The sequence below is a fragment of the Diachasma alloeum genome, unplaced genomic scaffold (genome assembly GCF_001412515.2).
Source record: "Diachasma alloeum isolate Michigan unplaced genomic scaffold, Dall2.0 Dall_scaffold_00291, whole genome shotgun sequence".
NCBI classification, from domain to species: domain Eukaryota; kingdom Metazoa; phylum Arthropoda; class Insecta; order Hymenoptera; family Braconidae; genus Diachasma; species Diachasma alloeum.
The window spans coordinates 639,843-661,448 of NW_021680430.1; the positions used below are offsets into that span (position 1 = coordinate 639,843).

The following is a 21,606-nucleotide window of genomic DNA, read 5'->3' on the forward strand; positions in this document are numbered from 1 at the left end:
TTGGAGGATAGAGACTGCCGGAAGCGCCGGGGGGATGTGATCTGGAACTTCGGACTGAAAAATATTGCGGAATGGTTATGAGCGAGAGACATGCCTGGAGAGTTTATTGATTTCCGCGGGAGAGCTCGGTTTCAGGCAATACCTCCGCCTGTGTGCAGCCCCCACCGAAAAGCAGAGGGAATTGATGATGAGGCTGCCTGGGCTAATGCTCTTCCAGCATACTAGAACTGCAAATTCTCGGGAGAAATGTGTGGATAATAAAAAACAGAGGGCACAACGCTGGGGGATTGATGATATTTTTTCTGAGGTGTTCCGGGCGAAATGTCGAAATACTGAAAAAAATAGGAGAATTCGGGAGCGAAATGTATGCGTGCATCATTGCGAATTTTTTTGTATTTTTTCTGGATTTCGGTTTTAGGAAATAAAGATAAGGAACTATTGAAAAAAAAACAAGTGGGCGGAGAGACATATTCAGTAAAATTTAAGGAACAATTCACGCAATCCGTAATGGGGAATCGTTTCCGGAAATTTTTATAGGAATGGAAGAGAAGAAACCTGAAACCTTCGGTGAATTTTCAGGTTCATCACCGAACAAAGTACGAAATTGTCACGTAATTTTTCCCGAAGAAGTAAAATCTTACAGAAACTTGCCGACTTATTATGCCTCCAAAATCAAAAATTCTTGAACGTTCAACAATTTTCATGAAGCCGGTGAGTTATCTCTACGTTCCGCTCCGTAAAATTTCTCAATCGTTGGGGGAAAATTACAGAACGACTTGTCCCCACAACGCCGAGTCATTAGACGGTTGGTTAATTTTTACGGAACAAATCGTAGAATTTACGCGATTCGTACAATTTCAGCTCCGACTCACACTTTTTATTGAATTTTACTTCGCTCGCGGATTAAGTTTCGAAACGTAATTTTACGTTTTTTCTGGTAATTTTATTGAATTTTTCTCTCCGTGTGTGCAACCCTCCCACGAGTGTCGAACCCTATTTTGCCCCACAAGTGTGCTCTCTCCGCGTGCGTAAAACTCCCCTTTCCCCACAAGAAATAGAAAAAAAATCAGCTACAGATTTTAATCCACTTCAAACGCTCACCTCTCCGGGTGTCCACACACCCAATTCCCCTAAATTGGAGATTCATCAAACAATCTAGTCCGTAAAACCACCCGCACAATGCAACCCCCCTCCCCCCCCCTCCCCATGAACTGGAACATTCGCCAATAAAATCACCCCCTAGAATAAATATATCGGTATTTTTTCGACAGTCAATCCACAGCTTTACAACTTCGGAAAACGGTGAATTCGTAGTGGCATGAGTGGTACGGCAAAGTGGGGGTGTATCCACGCGTGCACGCTTCCCGCCGGCATTTTATGTTTTGATGGGGCAATAAACCGGCGTAAAGCAGCAGTAAAACGCATCGACTCACAAGTCCGTTCAGCCGATGCCGTTAAGTGGCCCACTACTCGCTGACACTGTCACTATCCCTGATGCTTCGATTCCTACGCCATGAGATGTCATTTACGGGTGTCCAACTGCAGCGATCATCCTCCGGCAGTCCATCGCGGAGTGCTCCGTTGAATTTTCATCACTTCATTTTACTCTGTATCGACGGAGGAATTGGGCGGTTGAGGCGACAGCGTGTGGTCCTGAATGCTGATGATCATCAGCATGATTTTATTCAATTCGAGAATTGTTCAGGGGAAAATATGATAATTTATTAGCAGGAGAAGATGGACAAGATAATTCTTGAGGCGGAGGAATTATTCTTCGATGGAGGACAATCACTTCATCACTTGTGCGCAAAGTGAAATTTGACAAATTAATTACAAACTTTTTGTTAATTGGGGAAATCCTGTTTATCTTTACTGTTGACCGAGAGTTTGTTTATTTATTGTGGTTGTGTATTCATCTATTTGCTTGTCATGCGCTCCGAGACAATTCAGTAGCGAAGTGGAAAAACGCTATAACTCAATTTTGACTGTTGACCAGTTTTCAATGAATATCTCGGAATCTAAGGGAGATAGCGAAATTTTTGTTAGAACCTTTTTTGTAGAGACGATTGAGAGCTATAACAAATGTAATTACGGAAATTTCGCTATCTCCCTTAGATTCGGAAATATTACTCAAAAACTTAACTGGGAGATAAGTCGACCTACCACTTCGCTACTGAATTGATTCTAGAAATAGTTTGACTAGGCGTAGATTTCCGTCAAGCTGTATATTTTGTTTGTATACATTGTTTGCGTTTTGTCTTTCCAGAGCCTGATGAAACTATAATAATTCAGCGAAACGTCGCACTATGACAATTTAATCAACGTCGTAATTATTTCTCCAATATCTCTTGACTCTCTTATTATTAATTGACGTCATGGAGAAGACAACAATTATAGAAACTTTTTAAGGATTTTCAAGGGGTTCCCGACATTTTCCGTCATGGGACCCTGCTCATAATGATCTATGGCCCTTATAACCCTTTAGACCCTTGCGACCCTCTGAGGCTCTTATATATAGCGCTCGACATGCTCTAAAAATTTGGCGCGAAATTAACCCTCAAGTGGTCGCACAATGAGGCCATCCCGCCGGTTTTCCTTTTTTCTTTCGCAGCAAAAACTTCGTGAGTAAAAAATCCACAAAAATTTGATTTTCTACGTTCACATATGTTGAATGTATTGACAATTTTTTTTGGTCCACAGTCACGCCAATGAATTATTAAAATCATTTGAAATCTCGAATCGCTGGAAAATCCCGGGGTTAACCTCAAAATTTCAGAGTATTCCCGTTTGGTCAGACGCGCGGGGTCTGACCGCACATAGATTATATTCCAGAATGTTTTTTTGAGGTTCTGAAAGCGTTTTGAAACGCAAAAACATTTTTTTTATGAAGACATCTTCAGTTCGTCTGAAACCCCTCCCTCTTTCATGTTTGTATTCCACGGATGGAATGGTCACAGCAAAAAGTGGGCACATCTTGTGGGTAAGATACCAACAAAGCCCGCGATCTTCCGCTGCGCAAACACTGCAGATTTCTGCGGTTCCGTGATTCTCCGCTGGTAAAACAGCTTCACAAAATCCTCCCAATTAATTTTGCATAGTAAAATGTTGAATATGAATATAAATATATTCTCTCATCCCACACGGAAAAATTTGTATTTTGAAAAATATTTAAAATATATTATCTATGTATATTTTTAATATATTCTTCATAAATTTAAAAATATATGGAATTAGCCCATATTATATATTTTTTGAATATATTTTTTGATGGAGGATAACTCAGCATTAGGTCACCGTCGAGACAATTTCCTTTCAAATTTTCATAACTAGTTGACAAGTTTTATTACTAGTTGTTAAAATTGTAAATTGACGATGATTGGTTAATTATTTTTCATTTTTATATATCTCAACAATTCAATACTCGTCGACTTCCGACAAAGCCTTTCCGTATATTAATCATTTTTTACAGCGCCCCAGCAGTGATAATTCACAATTCCCATTAAATCCGACAATTTCTATTTCTGTTTGCATACTCCGTCGTCATTATGTGTGACAAATCACGCGAGCGAAAAAAATAATTTTCATAACAAGTGATCAAACAATTCCCGGGGGGCTATTAAATTTTTAATGAGCGACGGAAACATAATTATGAACCATTAATGGAATCACAAAAAGTCAAGGCGGACTGTTACACACTGATCAAGACCAAGAGCTTTTTTTATTTACGAATTGTGAAAGAAATGAACAACAAATAGAAAAAAATTGATAATAATATTTTTTCCAATTAAAATTTTAGGGAAAATGGGGCCGTATGGAAACGCCTGTTTTTTCTGATGTTGACGACTGATAGAATTATTATTAATAAAATAGAATAATTTTTTTCCGTGGAACATAGAATGAAATTAGTTATGATTAATTGTGATAATTTTACAAATTTCGAATCTTTACAAAATTTAACTGAATTTGAATGTTTAAACTGGTTATTCGAATATGATGTTTGAAATTCATTCAATTATGCATTCAATTATTTCAAGATAATATAGATAGCATCATTATTTAATTTGCTTTATAGAATAACTTTCCCAAGAAGTCTAACGAAATAAATTAAAGAAGAAAAATAATTGACTTGAATAAAATGATTTAAAGAGACGAATGGGAGAAAAAATTGGCTCTGCCAAAAAAAATATATGTTCCACGTGAGAATATTTGATGGAGTGGAACAGATTTACTCGAGGGAACTTACCCAACTTGATAAAAGGAAAATAAATATCTTTCACAAAAATTAAATTTCGTCGTGATCATCAGAAATATCCCTAGAAGAATTCGAATTATTGGCAGGAAAAAATATACTCTATTGTACGACAATCATTTGATCTAAGAGAACTCCATAGGTTTATACCACAGAAAGAATACATTAACGAGGAAAGAATATTTTTTTCCCAAAAAAATTGTCCCCTCGAAATTATTTAGTTTTGCCAATAACACAGTTTTCGGCAAGAAAATTGTAGTTTCCTCTTGAAATTATCATTTGTTATGAACAATATCATTGATATTGTTATGATAAGAATACGAAAGACGTATAAATGTCTCACGAGAGCAATAACTCCTCCGAAAATTCTCATGTTTCGGTGGAAACTTCTTTTTTGTCCAGAAGTAAATTGCCTCAACACGACAAAAAATCTCTTCATGCGAACACATAATTTTCCGACAGGAAATTTTTCCTCTCGGTGCGAAGACGCAAGCATTTCCCACTTGTTTCCATATTTTTCCGCGAGAGATAACCCGGTAGTTCAGTATTCAATTATCTCCTCGGAGATGGCGCTCCCGGTGTCTCCCTGGCCTAATCTCCAGGGCGTCACCCAGGTTGTTTCGGCCAATTTCACTCCAGACCGTAATTCCTTTCCTAGGTGTCTGTAACTCACCGCAACCGGAATTCCAACGAGATCCGCAGAGCCGCTATCTGGACCTTGATCCTGGCTCTTGCGAATTATACGTCCTGCGGCGTTTAGAGGCTCACGCACGAGTGCGTTTGGGGTTATGCTTTTGCAACATGGAGAGATAAGATCGATGATGAGGGAGAAAGAATGAGACCAAACTCGGGTTGTAAAATTATTATATCTAAATTTAAAGTGGCGTAAACGTAACTTTACGCTCAATTTTCAAAGTTTAAATGGGAAATAAATTTTAAACGAACGTTAAAATCAATAGAAAACGCGACTGTATTACCACTTTTCTAGAGTTTTAGGGAAAAAATAGATCGGCTTAGGGTAATTTGAATTGTTTGGGGGTGGTGGGGTTAAACATTAATTTGATCATTAACATCGTTTCATTCAACTATCATTTCTATCCCGAAATTTGGTAAAAATTAATATATGATGATCAAATTCAGTAGCGAAGTGGCAAAACGATTTACGTCGACTTATCTCTTGGAATATCTCCGAATCTAAAGGAGATAATGAAATTTTCATAATAACCTTTTCTCTAGAGCAAATTGAGTGCTACAAGGAAGGTCTGAACAAAAATTTAGCTATCTCCCTTAGATTCCGAGATATTCACTAAAAACTGACCAATTGTCACAATCGACTTAAACCGCTTTACCACTTCGCTACTGAATTGTATTCTACTTTAAGAAATTTTATCCTGTTAAAAATAAAAATTACTGTAACGGTAGGGTAAAATTAATTATGCGTCATCAACACATTATTTTTTACTCAATTTCGTGACAAAAATGAGAAAACGATGACTCATGACGCACTTTTATAGATCGGTAGGATAATTTTTATCAAAAATTTCTCTCCGTCTACTAAATTATCAAATTAATGCGTTTTGCCTGAAATTTGCGCAACAATAAACTACTTCTTCCCGGAAAAACCATCTCAATAAAATCAACTTCTCCTATCCGCATAAACAGACAATAAATTAATTCCACTTGCGTTGCATTAAAAATCCGAATGCCGATCGCAATTATACAAACTGCGGTAGGTACCTAACGACTGATCTACGTGCAAAAACTGCGGGATCAACTCAACTTGTTATGCCCTATCTATCACGCAACAGTCACGTAGGGACAGTGTACACGGCTCAAGTTGAAACGCTGGTCATAAGTGCCATAGGCAACTACTCCGGGCATTGCACCCTCTCCATCGTCTCTCCTGAATGCACGCGAAGCACTAATTCCAGAAATAAAAATATACATCCACATTTCACATATCATTCAGGGCTTCCCTTCCACTGTTATCCAACACCAGATGGCCCCTCTAGAATTGCGCTTTTCGCGCAGACAGCGATAGAGGGAAGAGGAAAAGTTTCGCTAGGGGCGTGACGAAGGGGAGTCTAAGATTCGCGATAAATCGACGACGAAGCCATTACGCTCTTTTCACTCCTAGGAGCTCTGCACTTGGATGATTATTCGTCTGATCGGACTAGTTTATTCGAGTTTACGGGGCCGAGGACATTCATCATCATTTCCTTCTATCGTGTATAATTCATTGTTTGTTTGATTTTATCAAATTGAATAAGATTTCTTTTCCACTAATTTTGGCGGATTGTCAAGTTAGTTGAATGTTATCGTCATTATTGTTCTTGTTATTCCTCCCCCCAACCCTTCGATAAAATGTTAATAGAAAAATTTTATTTATACGTACTTGAATGAATTTGAAACATCACATTTGAAGAAACCATTGGAAAGCTCACTTTCAGGGGAATTCATGAAAAATTCGAAATTTTTTAAGCCATCAGTCAATCAGGTCAGAAGATTTTTTTAGTTATCGCGGGACTACGAAATTTCTTTAATTTTAGAAAAAAAGCGTCGAATTTATTATTGCAACTTTCATTTTTTTGAGGGGTTGTCAAGGTCATCAGACATTTTTCCGCGGATTTTCAAGGGTCACGAGGGTCTGAAAAAAGAGAGGAATTTTTTTTTAATTTCCCAGTTTCTAGTTTATGGTACCAGTGATTTTCAGTTTCTAGGTTATAGTGTTGAAGATAGGACATTCATAATGAAGGCTTGCTTCCTGTTTCTTCCGTGACGAAAGAGAAAAAAAATTGTTTTACTCGCCACTTGTGAGCTGAGAGATTCCAGAAATCTTGCCTTTGTTGGGACTGTAAGGGTTTAATAGAAAGAAAATTTCTTGATTCTGGAAAAATGTTTTTTCGTTTTCAGAAAAATGTCTTTTATTAATCATTGAAACCTTCATTTTTCAAGGATCACAAGAGTCAGAACAAAAAAAACATTTTTCTTCAAGAGTCGACAAGTTTCAGAAAAAAAAATTTGATCCAACAGAAAAAAAAATCTTGATTCTAGTAATATGTTTCTTAATTTTTAAAAATCCGTCAAATTAATTATTGAAACTTTAATTATTCAGGGTCACAAGGGTCAGAATAAATAGACGAAACTTTATGAAATGTACCGTACAGCAATCGAGAAATTCAAGAAAAAAAATTAATTGAAACCAAAAATCCCAGATTCCCAAGAAATATTTCTCGAATCCATAAAAAAAAGTGCATCAAATCAATCATTAAAAGCGTAATTTCTTGCGGGTCACAAGGGTCGGGCGTGACGCAAAACCGTAACATACGACGCGAAAACGTGTCATCAATTAAAAAAAAACTGACGCAAATAAGTGAAAATGCAAGACAAAAAAAAATAGAAACTATTCCAGGGATTCCAAAAATTCGTCCTGGTGGCGATCTAATCAGCGGAGAATGCAGGGTTGAAAGGAAAAAAAAAATAGAAGACATTCGTCTTCAACTGGGGGTATTTCTCCGGGGGATCAGCGCTATCTCCTTCGATTCTCGTGTGCACGCACCCCCCGGCGTGACTCCAACATGATATACCTGGGGACCACGCCTGTTTATATATTCCACGGCAGTTTTTCGGCTCGTGGTGTTTCTTAGCCGCACAGCCGAGGTGGAGGGAGCGGCGGCTCCCAGGTGGGGAGTTAACGACCCTCCCTTGAAATTAAGGCCTCGGTATGCCTCTGAGAAAGGCCTTCCGAGTCGTAAAAGTAATTGATACGATAAAGAAACACTGTTGATTACACGGCTTTACATGAGGATACTTTCTTTTGTTTCAGAGTGGGTCGACGAGACAGCAAGTGGTGAGTGATAATTGTAAGTTATCAGTAGCTTTCTAGGTTTTTTATTCACTACTTTCTACCAATTCTTAACTTGAATTTGATGAAATCACGACGTAAAATTCAGTAGTGAAATTTTGGATAAAAATTATCCCCCCGTAAAATAAAAGTGCATGGGTCATCCTTTCCTCAGAGGAACATACAGTTCTTCGGCAGAGTTAATTTTTTCTCTTAGTGAACGAATTCACCGAAGTTTCATTCACAATTTCCCGCGATCTTTCTATCAGTGGAAATTAATTGAAAGTTGTTTGTCTAAATTAACCCAGTGGATTAAATCTCAATTTGAGATTTTACTCCCCCCAGCTTTTCTCTCTCTCGCCCCTCCTTCCTCCCGAGTCCCTTCCCCGCGCCCTTCAGCCCTTCCCGCCAGGTACAACGCAGCCTCGGTTCTCCTCCCAGAGAGAGGGGATTTCTCAAGTAGTCAAGTGAAGAGGCTCTCATGCACCATCAGCGACGGGTTCAATGTATTTGAAATTTCACAATGAGTGCTCTGAGAAGACATTCCTCACCGAAGAAGGAAATTCACCTGAAATCCCTTCTCTCTCAAAACGTAGACTCTAGACCTCTGGTGACGCGCACTCAATAGCTCCTATTCACTCAACTCTATTTAGACTTAAAAACGAGTATAAACATGGAGAGAAATGTAAGATTAACTTTCGCTTGGTATTATTTCAACCAGAAATTCAACAGTAATTACAGTTAAAAAAAAATTTTAATTATTGATTTTTTAAAAATCTAGTTTTCGTAGATTTTCCTTAAAATTTCAAACTTTCAATGACGAAATTCCTTTAAATTCCAGATTTAAACTACAATGTGATGAAAATTTCTAGAAATTTCAGCCAAAAATTTCAGTAGCGAAACGATAAAACGTTTCAAAGTAGTATGAATAAACTCCTGTTGTCATTGAGTGTAACGAAGAAGAATAAATTCAAAAAGTAAAAAAAAAGTTGTTCGTCACTGATAATTTTTCTACGAATTCTAACTTTTGATGGGTGTAAGAAATTAATCCATCAGATTCTTCAATTATCAATAATACCTATTCATATTACCCTTCGTTTAGAATTTATTCCAAATGTTAATCTTCAAAATTCAAGTCATGTTCATACTACTTGAAGTCGACGTCCTCCTTGCATGAGTTTTCGCGAAATATCTCCGAATCCAAAGCAGATAGCAACATTTTCATAATAACCTTTTTTGTACCTCTCAATTCGCCCTACAAAAAAGGTCCTTACAAAAATCCCCCTATCTGCCTTAGATTTCGAGATATTAATTGTAAACTGACCAATAGTGAATTCACTCCAAATTTTAATGACATGAGTTTTCCAGAAATATCTCCGAATCTAAAAGAGCTAGCAACATTTTCGTCATAACCTTTTTTGTACCTCTCAATTTGCCCTACAAAAAAGGTCCTTACAAAAATCCCACTATCTGCCTTAGATTTCGAGATATTAATTGAAAACTGACCAATAGTGAATTCACTCCAAATTTTAATTACGTGAGTTTTCCGAGATATCTCCGAATCTAAAAGAGCTAGCAACATTTTCGTCATAACCTTTTTTGTACCTCTCAATTTGCCCTACAAAAAAGGTCCTTACAAAAATCCCACTATCTGCCTTAGATTTCGAGATATTAATTGAAAACTGACCAATAGTGAATTCACTCCAAATTTTAATTACGTGAGTTTTCCGAGATATCTCCGAATCTAAAAGAGCTAGCAACATTTTCGTCATAACCTTTTTTGTACCTCTCAATTTGCCCTACAAAAAAGGTCCTTACAAAAATCCCACTATCTGCCTTAGATTTCGAGATATTAATTGAAAACTGACCAATAGTGAATTCACTCCAAATTTTAATTACGTGAGTTTTCCGAGATATCTCCGAATCTAAAAGAGCTAGCAACATTTTCGTCATAACCTTTTTTGTACCTCTCAATTTGCCCTACAAAAAAGGTCCTTACAAAAATCCCACTATCTGCCTTAGATTTCGAGATATTAATTGAAAACTGACCAATAGTGAATTCACTCCAAATTTTAATTACGTGAGTTTTCCGAGATATCTCCGAATCTAAAAGAGCTAGCAATATTTTCGTCATAACCTTTTTTGTACCTCTCAATTTGCCCTACAAAAAAGGTCCTTACAAAAATCCCACTATCTGCCTTAGATTTCGAGATATTAATCGAAAACTGACCAATAGTGCAATCAACTCCAATTTTACCGCTCCCCTCCCGATTTCCACGAACCCAATTTTCCCCTCTCCCCTCCGCCCCACGACCTCAAAAAAATCCAAATTACCCTAAGCACCCCCCCCCTGAATTTCCAAAAAACGCGACAAACACAACCGATAAAAAATGAAAAATAAAAGCCACCCAAAAAAACCGAAGATTCTGTACGTATCGCGAGGGGCGGCGGAGGGAATTCTACGGGCGATACCGTATCGAGAGAGTCGTTGGAAGATCAGCGTCGAGGAGCGAATTCGAAGGGAAGTGCGGCAGCGCTCGATTCCCGCAGCGGGTGAAGGGGCTTGGGGGGGAAGAAACGAGGGATGCTCGGAGGGAAGGGAACGACGAGGCAAAGATACCCATGCGCCGCATTCAACGTGACAGGCCGTCGTCATGTGCGCGATAAAGACAGCGCGATCCCCGAAGGCCGCGCGAGAGAGACCCACTCCGGAGAAAAAAAAACCCTGATATGGAAGAGTGCCGATCCGCCGGGCTGAAGTGGGTAAGGATAGATAGACGACAACTGGAGTGAGACGAAGAGTAAAAAAACCCAACGAATCTTGGGGGAATAAAAAGAGGAGTCCGTATAAGAGCAGATATTCCGCCGAGTAAGAAGAAAGTGCAAAAAATATATATAAACAGTTGAAATGGCAGAGAGTTGCGAGGGCTTCAGAGCAGATCTTTACAGTGCATCTCCTAGAACCGAATAAAATAAGAGGAAACTAGTGATGAAGAGGGGCATGAAAGCGCGAGGAGACGAGTGAAGCTTTTCCTAAAAATATTTCGCCCCCACATTTACATGACGACAATGTGTGTTGCGGGGATCAACAAACACGAGATGCACCTTAAATCTTGTTCATTCAAAGCGACCCCAGCCTCAGTATCACCTCGAAAATGCATTTAAGTATGACAGTAACAGACGAAAAGCCCTCGTCACGGCTCAAATAATGTAGTTGTGATCATAATCCAAAATTTAGAGCTCCAGGAGTAATACAGAAACGCATGGCGTAACAACGTGCTGAGGATGAGACGGAGGTGTGACACTGTTGATAAATATAAAGCAAAACTAGTGCGAGAGAGACGGTGATTGTGTGGTTGGTTGTGCAGCGCCACCAGCAGCGCCAGTGGTGGCGGCAGGCGTGAGGCCAAGTGAGCACGCGATAAAGTTGAATCCCCGAAGAATCAACGAGTGGAAGAAGGAGAGAGACTCAAGCCCGACAGAGACAGCTCTACACTACTAGTTTGCGTGATGGAGTGAGAAGCTGAAGCAACGGGAGACCCATTCATCTTGGCGCGCCTAGAAGGCGTGCGATTGGCCAGTGCTTCGTAAGGCCGTAACCCGATTGGTTAACTCTGTTTACCAGCTGGTGCTGTACCAAGGAGAGGGGGTGCAGGAGACGAGCGGCGCCATTATTGTAAGGGGTTACATTTAGCTGGCCATGGTGTAGTACCCGGCGTTCGGGATAGGGGGCTATAGTACCTTCATGCATGGCCCATAAAGGATTCGTCGACTATCCGAGAAGTACGCAAGAAACGGCTTCTAACACCTGACAGGCCGCGGATCACCCGTTTGTCCCGTGTCCCAATCCAGCCCCAATTTCTACTCTCGGTTATACATTGAACAGCTGTGGGGTCTTGTGGGGGGCCCCCCGGTCAATTATTTTCCCCGACTTCTTCTACTGTAATCATCGAAACTCATTCATTTCGTTGTTTGGCCTATTGTTTTGTGGTGGACAGTTTCGTGCGATGAACCATTTTTAGTGATTGCCTTGGTAAGGAGAAAGTTGAAACATCTGGAAGTGGTGAAAAAATAAAAAATAAATAACGAGAGGGACAGTGTTTTCTAGTCTTGGGGTTTGGCAGGTCAGTGAGGGATTCGGTCGCAAGGTCGTCGTTTATTTTGGCATAGTGTGATGTGCCCGGTTGCGTAAGTGGTAATAAAAAGTGAGGGTAAAGCACCGATAAACAGACGTCCACGGTAGGAGAGGGACGAGGTAACGCTGCTGGGTATGGACTACCAGGAATCATAGGAGGGGGATTTGTCAATACAACGTGTGAAGTACATGTAGTTTGAGACGTCAGTCATTTACCGTTCGACAATCTCGGGAAGGAAGTGTGTGCATACGGAAGTGCATAAGGGTGTATCGTAAAATCCCCAGGATTGTTGTTAACCATTGTTGAGAGAGAGAGAGAGTTTAATAACAGGTGCGACAGGATGGCAAGGACTGAGCGTGACCAGTGCGGGTGTTGACTTGCCCATCGGGCTGTTGAGTTAGCTTCGCTGTGAGCAGCGATGAGTTCCAAATTTATAATTGATAGTATGCTACCAAAGTATCACCAGCAATTTCATCATCAACAGTTATTTGCAAGCGCCAATCCAAATTCAGTTCAAGCCTGCTCCAGTGGCTCGTCAACAGCGAGTCTTGAGTCTAGTATATCAGCAGCGGCTGTTGCCGCTGCAGCTGTTAATTACGCACAGCACAGTTCACCATCGCCAACAGGTTCAAGCCCCCAACACTCGGGAAGTTCAGCATCGACATCACCGGCGGCAAGAACTACCTCGAGTATGTACCCATACGTGTCCGCTGCGGCGGCTCATCATCATCATCAGCAGCAACAGGCTGTGGCAGCAGCGGCCTTTGGTGCAACATCATCGATGGTACCTGGTTTTGGTTCATCAGTGGCATCAAGTGCAGCACTTGCCGCTGCTGCTGCTGTTGATGCAGCAACCGGTGACAAATCGTGTCGTTATACAGCCAGTCTCACTGGAAATGTAGCACCTAGTTCCTCAGATCCAATGGTCAACTATAGCCTATCTCATCATCATCAGAATGGTGGTACAGCTGGTGGTCTTGTATCGTCAGCACCAACTTCGTCAGCAGTATCAGCAGCATCGGCTTCTATGGCCGCCGCTGCACAGTTCTATCATCAAGCAGCAGCTGCCTCCGGTGTTGTTGATCCACTCACCTCCTGTCAGCAACCCACACCTGGACAGCCTGGTATACCTGATATTCCGAGATACCCGTGGATGACCATCTCCGGTGAGTCTGTCTGGAGTGAGTTGTGAAACCTTCACGCATGTTAGACCAAAAAAAGTTGCATGGTTTGTTTTTCGTCTGCCGTCGGATAGCTTCTGTTGTCATGTAGACCTTGTCATGTAGCCCTTGTGTGTCCGTCATATTATCAACGATCATTGTCCACTAGTTTGATAGTTCCTAGTCAAAACCCCCCGTTGAATTTTGATGGAAATCTATAAATATTTTCCCTACAACAGAACAACTAACGACGTATGTAGCGACAGAAAAGAACCGTCGGGGGCTGGCATCAGCTGGCGTCGCTTCAACCCAGACACTTTAAGTTTCTCAAACAATTGTATATCTTTCACAATTTACGTAGGAGGCATGAATCATTCGGGATTTATCGCATGTGGCATACCGAAAATCCTTTGAAATTGGAATGTTTCAATTTAGTTATTTATAATTTAACACTTAGCGATGATTCGTCGAATCATCCCACGGCTTTCAGCTGCATAAATCCATCCCGATGAGGATCTCATTCAAGCATAAAAATTCCGATGCACCACAATCAAGGGACTCCAACGGCAATACTAAAAATAAATTCCACCAATTTACATTCTTCTTACAATCGGTAAATCGTGAAAGCATAGCCTTCATCATCACCCATCGATCGCGCTGGAAAGATCATTTGGAATGAAAGGCAATTCCAAAGAAAAGAAAGCACATCTTCAGCGGAATCTATTAATTTCCGGCAATTTGTCTTTTACGATTGCACCCGGAGGAAAGCCTCTTCAGCCAGAAGATCCACGCCTTAGTGCTCATTTTCCTGGCATATCGTGAGATTAATTTTCTTTTTCATTTCACTTCTCTTTCACTCGGAAATCAAGAATAATTTTATACTGTTGAAGTGGTCCAACTTGCTGCAATAAAATATATATAATGACAATGAGCACCGGGGCTACTAGGTCGCGGCGGTTATGGACTGCATCTCGATTAAGTTTTAATGGCACTCGGATATGCTAATCACCACGAACAAGTCGGCCATTTCCCCAACAGTGGCGTTATTATGAACCCATTAGCATTGAGCATCAACTTCTCTTCGTTTCTAGGGCGTCTCGTGAGCCAACAATGAAGGTGTGCACCATGTTCCATGTGGACCACACGTGAAGTCTAACATCTTATTCATTTCATCTTATCTCTTCGACATTGTAGCTTTTATAACTGTCGTGATATCACAGTTGCCTCTTTGTTCGTTGTTCCGATATTGAGAGACTCCAATGAGAAATTCATCGTGATGACGAGCCCAGAACAGAGCTGGCATTCAAATCCCATCAACAGCTTTCAGTTTGAGAATTTTCTCGTGCTATTTTGTCGTCAATGGTTTCATCTTATGGCAAAAAACCTCCCGCATTTTTGGCACAACGTGCAGAGCGCAATATCCATGCTACGAAATTCCGAAACAGGGGAACGAGGGAATAGCGGATGCTAGTGGCGCCGTGCTCAGCGAAGCAACTAACGTTTGCTTGTCCTATTCTCTCGTCTGGTTTCTAAGGCATATATAAAGATTGATTTTCCTCCTTATATCGCTTTTCTTTCGCTCGGAAATCAAGAACACTTTCATGCTGTTGGAGTGGCCCAACTTGCTGCGATAAAATATATATAATGACAATGAGTACCGAAGCTGCTGGCTCCAGCGGTTATGGACTGCATCTCGATTAAGTTTTAATGGCACTCGGATATGCTAATCACCACGAACAAGTCGGCCATTTCCCCAACAGTGGTGTTATTATGAACCCATTAGCATTGAGCATCAACTTCTTTTCGTTTCTGGGGCGTCTCGTGAGCCAACAATGAAGGTGTGCATCATGTTCCATGTGGACCACACGTGAAGTCTAACATCTTATTCATTTCATCTTATCTCTTCGACATTGTAGCTTTTATAACTGTCGTGATATCACAGTTCCCTCTTTGTTCGTTGTTCCGATATTGAGAGACTCCAATGAGAAATTCATCGTGATGAGGAGCCCAGAACAGAGCTGGCATTCAAATCCCATCAACAGCTTTCAGTTTGAGAATTTTCTCGTGCTATTTTGTCGTCAATGGTTTCATCTTATGGCAAAAAACCTCCCGCATTTTTGGCACAACGTGCAGAGCGCAATATCCATGCTACGAAATTCCGAAACAGGGGAACGAGGGAATAGCGGGTGCTAGTGGCGCTGTGTTCAGCCAAGCAAGCCACGTTTGGTTGTCCTAATCTCTCGTCTCGTTTCTAATTGCGTCTCGTTGAAATAGTTCGGCACGCGCCGACGACTCGTTTCCGGCCGTTACCCCTTTTCCCTGCTCCGAAAGCATGTGTTTTCCGTGGAACAGTTGCGCCATCTACTACCCCATACCCCTGCATACGAAGCTTCGATTTCAGTTTGTTTTAATTGCATCAGAAGTTCGTGTCATTTATTGCTGGTTTTTAGATTGTAGTTAATGGTTATTTCTTCTGGTTTCAGATTGGATGAGCCCTTTCGAGCGAGTCGTCTGTGGTAAGTCGGTATTCATAATTAACTTCCCCGTTTTTCGAGTCATTTTTTGTAGGAATTTACGGGGTTTGAAGATTACTCTTCATGTTTAGAGTAAAACAGCTTTAATTTTATGGATAAAATATATTTTTATGGGATATTTTTAGGGAGTTGAAAAGGGTTGATGGCCTGAATTTGAGATGCTTGGAGGAGACTAATTGAGATTAATTCAACCCTTTATTTGAGAATTTTCAAGAAGTAAATTTCAAAATTGAATGTCTTAAATTAAGACTTTGAATCGATCAAATTTTTATTTTTTTGAAACTTTGATTGAGTCATGAAAGGTTGAATTTGAAGATGAAAGCCTCGATATGAGCCTGTCAAACTTCCATTTAAGCTTTTCAAAAAATTAAAAAAAGTTTTATTGTAGGAATTCACAGAATTAGAAGATTACTCTTGAAATTTCGAGTGAAACAGCTTTAACTTTCTTCAAAAAATCTGTGATTTGCTTCCAAAAATTTCAATGCAACATTTTTATTGATTGAAAACGGGCTGATGTCCCCTCTTAAGATGCTTGAAGAAGTCAAATTGAGATTGAGCTTTTCAAAAAAAAAAGTCTCATTTCATGCCCTTGAAAATTTAAAACCAAGTTAATTCTCTTCGCGCGTAGAAACCAAAAATGACGATGAGGCAAAACACGATGTCACTAATACCGTGAAATGTCTGCATTCCCGGGTGAAAATTTTCCCGGAGTTTGGGGCACACATGGCTGCCACATTCCCGAACCGTTTTCGTCCGTCCGATTCAGTCATCAGATGTATCAAGTGTGCAAATGTCTCTCTGCCCGATTCTCGCATAATTATTGCTGCGTAATTTATCTGTTGTTAGCGGAGATTGACGGAGCCCGAGAGAAGCGGTGACAATCATAACTGAGCCTTGAAGTATGCAACTTGATTGCACCGGCGACAGCATTGTTGCACTCTTCCAATATTTTAAGATAGCTAACGAGTTTGTGACGCAAATTTTTAGACGACATGAATATTTTTCGAGGAGTTATGGAGATTACTGGGGGTGATAGCACTCTAAGTGCATAATGGCGCTTGTTAAGATAGTGTAAACATTAAATTCTGGGGAAAATGTTAAAGTGTCGGCGCTGGGCGGCGCGGGGTGGGGGGCAGTCACGTGAGTTCGGAATTGTAGATAAATGTTATGTGGACGTGTCAGGCAAAAGTTATGCTTGCGGTCGTCAATTCCAACTGTTGTCGCCGTTTTTTTTCAGGGGGTTGGGGAATTCAGCGGATGAGGCTGCATTATAGCTGTTTATTATTTATTTTAAAGGGAAAAAATGTTATGGGCAAGTTTTGGGAAAAATGAGGGGAATTTCAATTTTTTTTCGATTCAAATTTTTCGGTTGAGGTTAAGGATGTCAAGTTTAGGGAATTTTCTAAGACTCATGAGAACATTATTCGAAATTCATAATTTGAGGGAGAAATGGAGGGCATCGTCAATTTTAGTTCAATTATTCTTTGGAAATTAATAGAAATTGGGCGGGTTCAGAAAAAAAATTCTCAAAATAGCCCTTAAAAGGACTTGAAATTCAACAGCAATTTAAATATTATATTTTTTCACTTAAGAATTATTTCTCTCGATGTCTTTAAAAAAAATCCTTAAAATTCGTGATTGAAAAGTCTCGAAATCTTGAATTTCAGCGAAATTATGTGAACTTCAATCCAAAATTTACGCGAAATTAGTGCAAAAGCTCAAAAAATTGGAAAAAAATTACTATTTTCGTGTAAATCTAGAAGTGAAGTCTCAAAATTTTTGTTTTCCTGAAAATTGAAAAAACACTTGTTTTATAAATTATAAAATGCAGAATATGAATATGAATGAATAAAATCCCGTAGAGGTGCCCCAGCAAAACAGCAAAAACAGTCCTGAAAAGTACTCGAAATTCAAATATTTTTTCACTTAAGAATTTATTCTCTACATGTCTTTGAAAAAATCCTTCAAATTCGGGATTGAAAAGTCTCGAAATCTTAAATTTTAGCGAAATTATGGGAACTTCAATCCAAAATTTCCAGAAAATCAGTGCAAAAGCTCTTAAAACTGAAAAAAAATTATTGTTTTTATGTAAAATAAGAAGTGAAGTCTCAAAAATTTCTTTTTTCATAAAATTTCTAAAAAAATGTTTTTTAAATTACAAAATCTACTATTTCCGAACTGAACCCCGAACATGAGTGAATTACAGCCCGAATAATTGACTCGGTCTCCCAATACCGATCGCCCATTCACCCAGCAGTAATTATGAATAGCATCCCGTGGAGGTGCCCCATCCAAACAAGCAAAATAGTCCATAAGCGGGCTCAAAAGCCCGCAATGACTGGCAGTAGCCGAGCAGCGATGCCGTCGATGGTCGGTGTAAGGTGCCCATGGGTAAAACGTCGTTCAGGATCATAAAATCATTACGTCCCGGAGCTTTACGCCAACACAGACCACACCTGATCCTTGTAAACCAATCTCGAGTGTTTGGACTCGGGAGACTCGAGAATTTAGCTATATTTTATGACCCGAGAACCAAACACCATCTGATACAGACAAGGAGATTGTCGCACGGTCAGAAATATCTCCACATTCGGCCGAACCGAACTTGCGAGAATAAATCCCATGTCCAGAGCCAAAAGGTCGTATCTTTGGGCAATATTTTTTTGGTTAAAAGTGGAATGTTTTGTGTTCAGGCACAACTCTATAATTATTCATGTGAAAATGAATTCTTTCGAGTTGACTCGAGTGTTGAATAAATTTTCCTGGTAAATTCTTCAATTAATTTTGCGGACAATATTTTATTTAATTTCACACTTGACTCTCGTTACGCATTTGCTCCATATAACAAACAGATCGGCATCAATCATCAATTTAATAATATTACGAGAAGTTGCTCCTTACGATAATTGAGATTTACTTATCTTCATTGCAATTTGAAAAATAATATAATAATTGGTATTTGAATTTTTTTCATTTGACTATTAACTAAAGAATTGACAATATGACAAAGGATTTTTACATGTAGCCAAATAATTTTCAAACTTCTGACTCAATTATTGGTTAATTTAATAATCCAAAAATTGGTGAGTAATATTAACAATTGAAAATTGAAAATTTAACTTTAATTCAAAATAAATAAACAAAAATTCCCAAGCTAAACATCGGAAAAACAGCCACAAATTAAATTGAAATGAATAAAACAACGCAATTGAAACAAAAATTAAATTAAATCGAAAGCTCCCAAAATAATCCTGATTTTACGACATCTTCAGGCAAATCTCCGCAAAAAATATGATCTCAAACTACTCCAATGGAAGAAATGGAAATGCACCCTTGATTAGAATCGTCCCGAGATTGTAGGCAAAGAGGATTGGTAAATTTTCGTATTCCTTGAATAGTAAATCGGCTTGCGCCGGGGGTTGCACGTGATACAGCACGTGAATATCAGCCGAAACTCGATGGTTGCCCTACGCCGAGAGGGCATTTGCATAATGGCATTCTTCGCTTTTATCGCGATCCATATAATATACGGTACCTACCCGCGGCGTCTTTCGCCTTCGCGGTGTTCCCATTAACCTCTTTTACCCATTATACCTCGTGCCCGCAACGCGCTCGTTTCCTTTATTTATTCTCTTTTCGTCTCGTCTTCCCTTCAAAAATCCACCTCTCAGCCTTTTCTCCTCGCCAATACTCTCTCCCCGTCAGCTTCGTTGCGTTTTTTCCCCTCTGTCTGTTTTCTTTTTTTAACTCCCCTGTGAGAGGTACTCCGCGCTCTTTTTATTCAACTTCCATCCGTCCATTTTGTATTCATGTCTGGAAAAAATTTAATAGTGAAAAGCGAAATTGAAACTTTTTGTGAGACGATGATATGGAAAAAATTGTTATACAATTTTCCAAAATCCAATTATCAATCTAATCAATAATCTTATCCTTTTTTTGTTCATCGCCCATCACTGAATCTGGAAATTGATTTTTTTTTTCGTAAAATGTACAGAAAAAATTCTTATTTCATTTTCCAAAATCCAGTTCTTGAGCTCAATTTTTAAAAAGAAAAGTCTATTGGGAAATTAAATTTTTTCTTTATTTATAGAGAATTATTCACAATTTTTAAAGGAGTTGCCCTTAAGATGAGAATTTTTCTTTCATCATCGAATTTAAAAAAATCAAAAATCAAAAATGCAGAAAAAATTGTTTGTCTGAATTTCAAACATTTCTTTAGATTTTTTTTTCAATAAAACCAGGAGAATAAATCCGAAAATTAACGGTTGAAAAGACGGAATTTTATGGATTTTCTCAATGAACTTGGAAATTTCAGTTTAAAAAGAAACTAAAAACTTTAAAAAACTCATTTTTCAATTTTTTTGAGAGTTGAAAAAACCTCATTTTTTTACTTCTTTAAAAATTACAAATACAAAAAATTTTTTAAATATTTTTTTTAATTAAAAAAATAAAAAAATGTTAAATTTCATTTTTTTAAATTCTTCTCTCACTTTTTCTCGTTGCCAATACTCTCTCCATCATCATTCCGTCTCTTCCCCCTCTCTCTTCATTTTTTCCCTCCCCCTGAAGCATCCTCCACACTCTTTCTATTCAACTCCCATCCCTCCATCCTGTCTTCTCTTTGTTCGCAATCACGGCACGTCGGGAATTTCAGCGAGGAGTCTCCCTGATACCAGGAAAGCACACCGAGAGTTGAGGTCTCGTGGAATAACCATTCCTCTCGTCGCTTGAATTATTTTCAACGAAAAATCCATGGATAAAAGGGGCACCACCAACTAATCCCGAGGTTATTGTACTTAAAGATATAAAAACCGGACGGTGGTGGTTGTGTACAGCGATAGACAGTGTAACCTAAAAATATAAAATAAGTCGTAAAACTCTGGTCTCATTATCATATTAAATTTGATGAATTATTCATAAAATGGGAGAAAGGACACTAGATGGGGCTGCACGAGCATATCAATTCTTTTATTCAATTGTTCACAGAGAAATTATTTTGTTGGGGTCCAGATCAGGATTATAGAATTACTTTTTGCCGAATATCTCCGAACCCAAGAAAAATATCAAAATTTTCATTACCACCTTTTCCATAGCTCTCAATTCGCTCTACAAAAAAGTCTATTACAAAAAATTTGCTACCTCCCCTACATTCCGAGATATTCATTAAAAACTGACCGACAGTCTAAATCGACTTAAACCGGTTCCCCGTTCGGTGCAAATTCTCTTATTTTACCGAAGAAAAATGGTTCTGACTTCAGAATCGTTCGCAACCCCAGTAATTTTTCCCTCCCTGTTGACTTTGTCATACTGCCAATACTCGAAACACGTACGAACGATAGATTACGGTCATAACACAACTTGGTCCACCGAACGCTGGGGCATTTCACCGATCGTCCGGATTTTCGGTCGTACGTGGGCTAGGCAGTGGAGATAATGCATAATTTATAATCAGACCGCTGCGGCGTTGGTGCACGGTCGAATCTCTCCTCTGGCCTGAGGACTACTAACCCCTCATTAGCATTCGATGATGGCTGCCGCGCGTCCTGCAGTGACGTTCCGGTATTATCCCGTATAACCATCCCCCAGTCGCCCTCAACCACGGGAGGAGGAATGGGTCGGACCGCACTTGCTCTCATCTGACGGTCTTCTCTGTCTGACTTATTGGACTGCGGCTCGGGGATTC

At 39.4% G+C, this 21,606-nt stretch overlaps 1 protein-coding gene across 1 annotated transcript in view; it reads left to right on the top strand.

The window, feature by feature from the left end:
• The first annotated feature begins 12,647 nt into the window (after nt 1-12,647).
• Nucleotides 12,648-21,606, top strand: part of LOC107039070 (homeobox protein abdominal-A homolog) — a 40,615-nt gene continuing 31,656 nt past the window's right edge. The window contains exons 1-2 of the mRNA XM_029126180.1: nt 12,648-13,395; nt 15,873-15,905. Coding sequence (XP_028982013.1) covers nt 12,648-13,395; nt 15,873-15,905 — 781 coding nt within the window. The remainder of the gene's footprint in view (nt 13,396-15,872; nt 15,906-21,606) is intronic.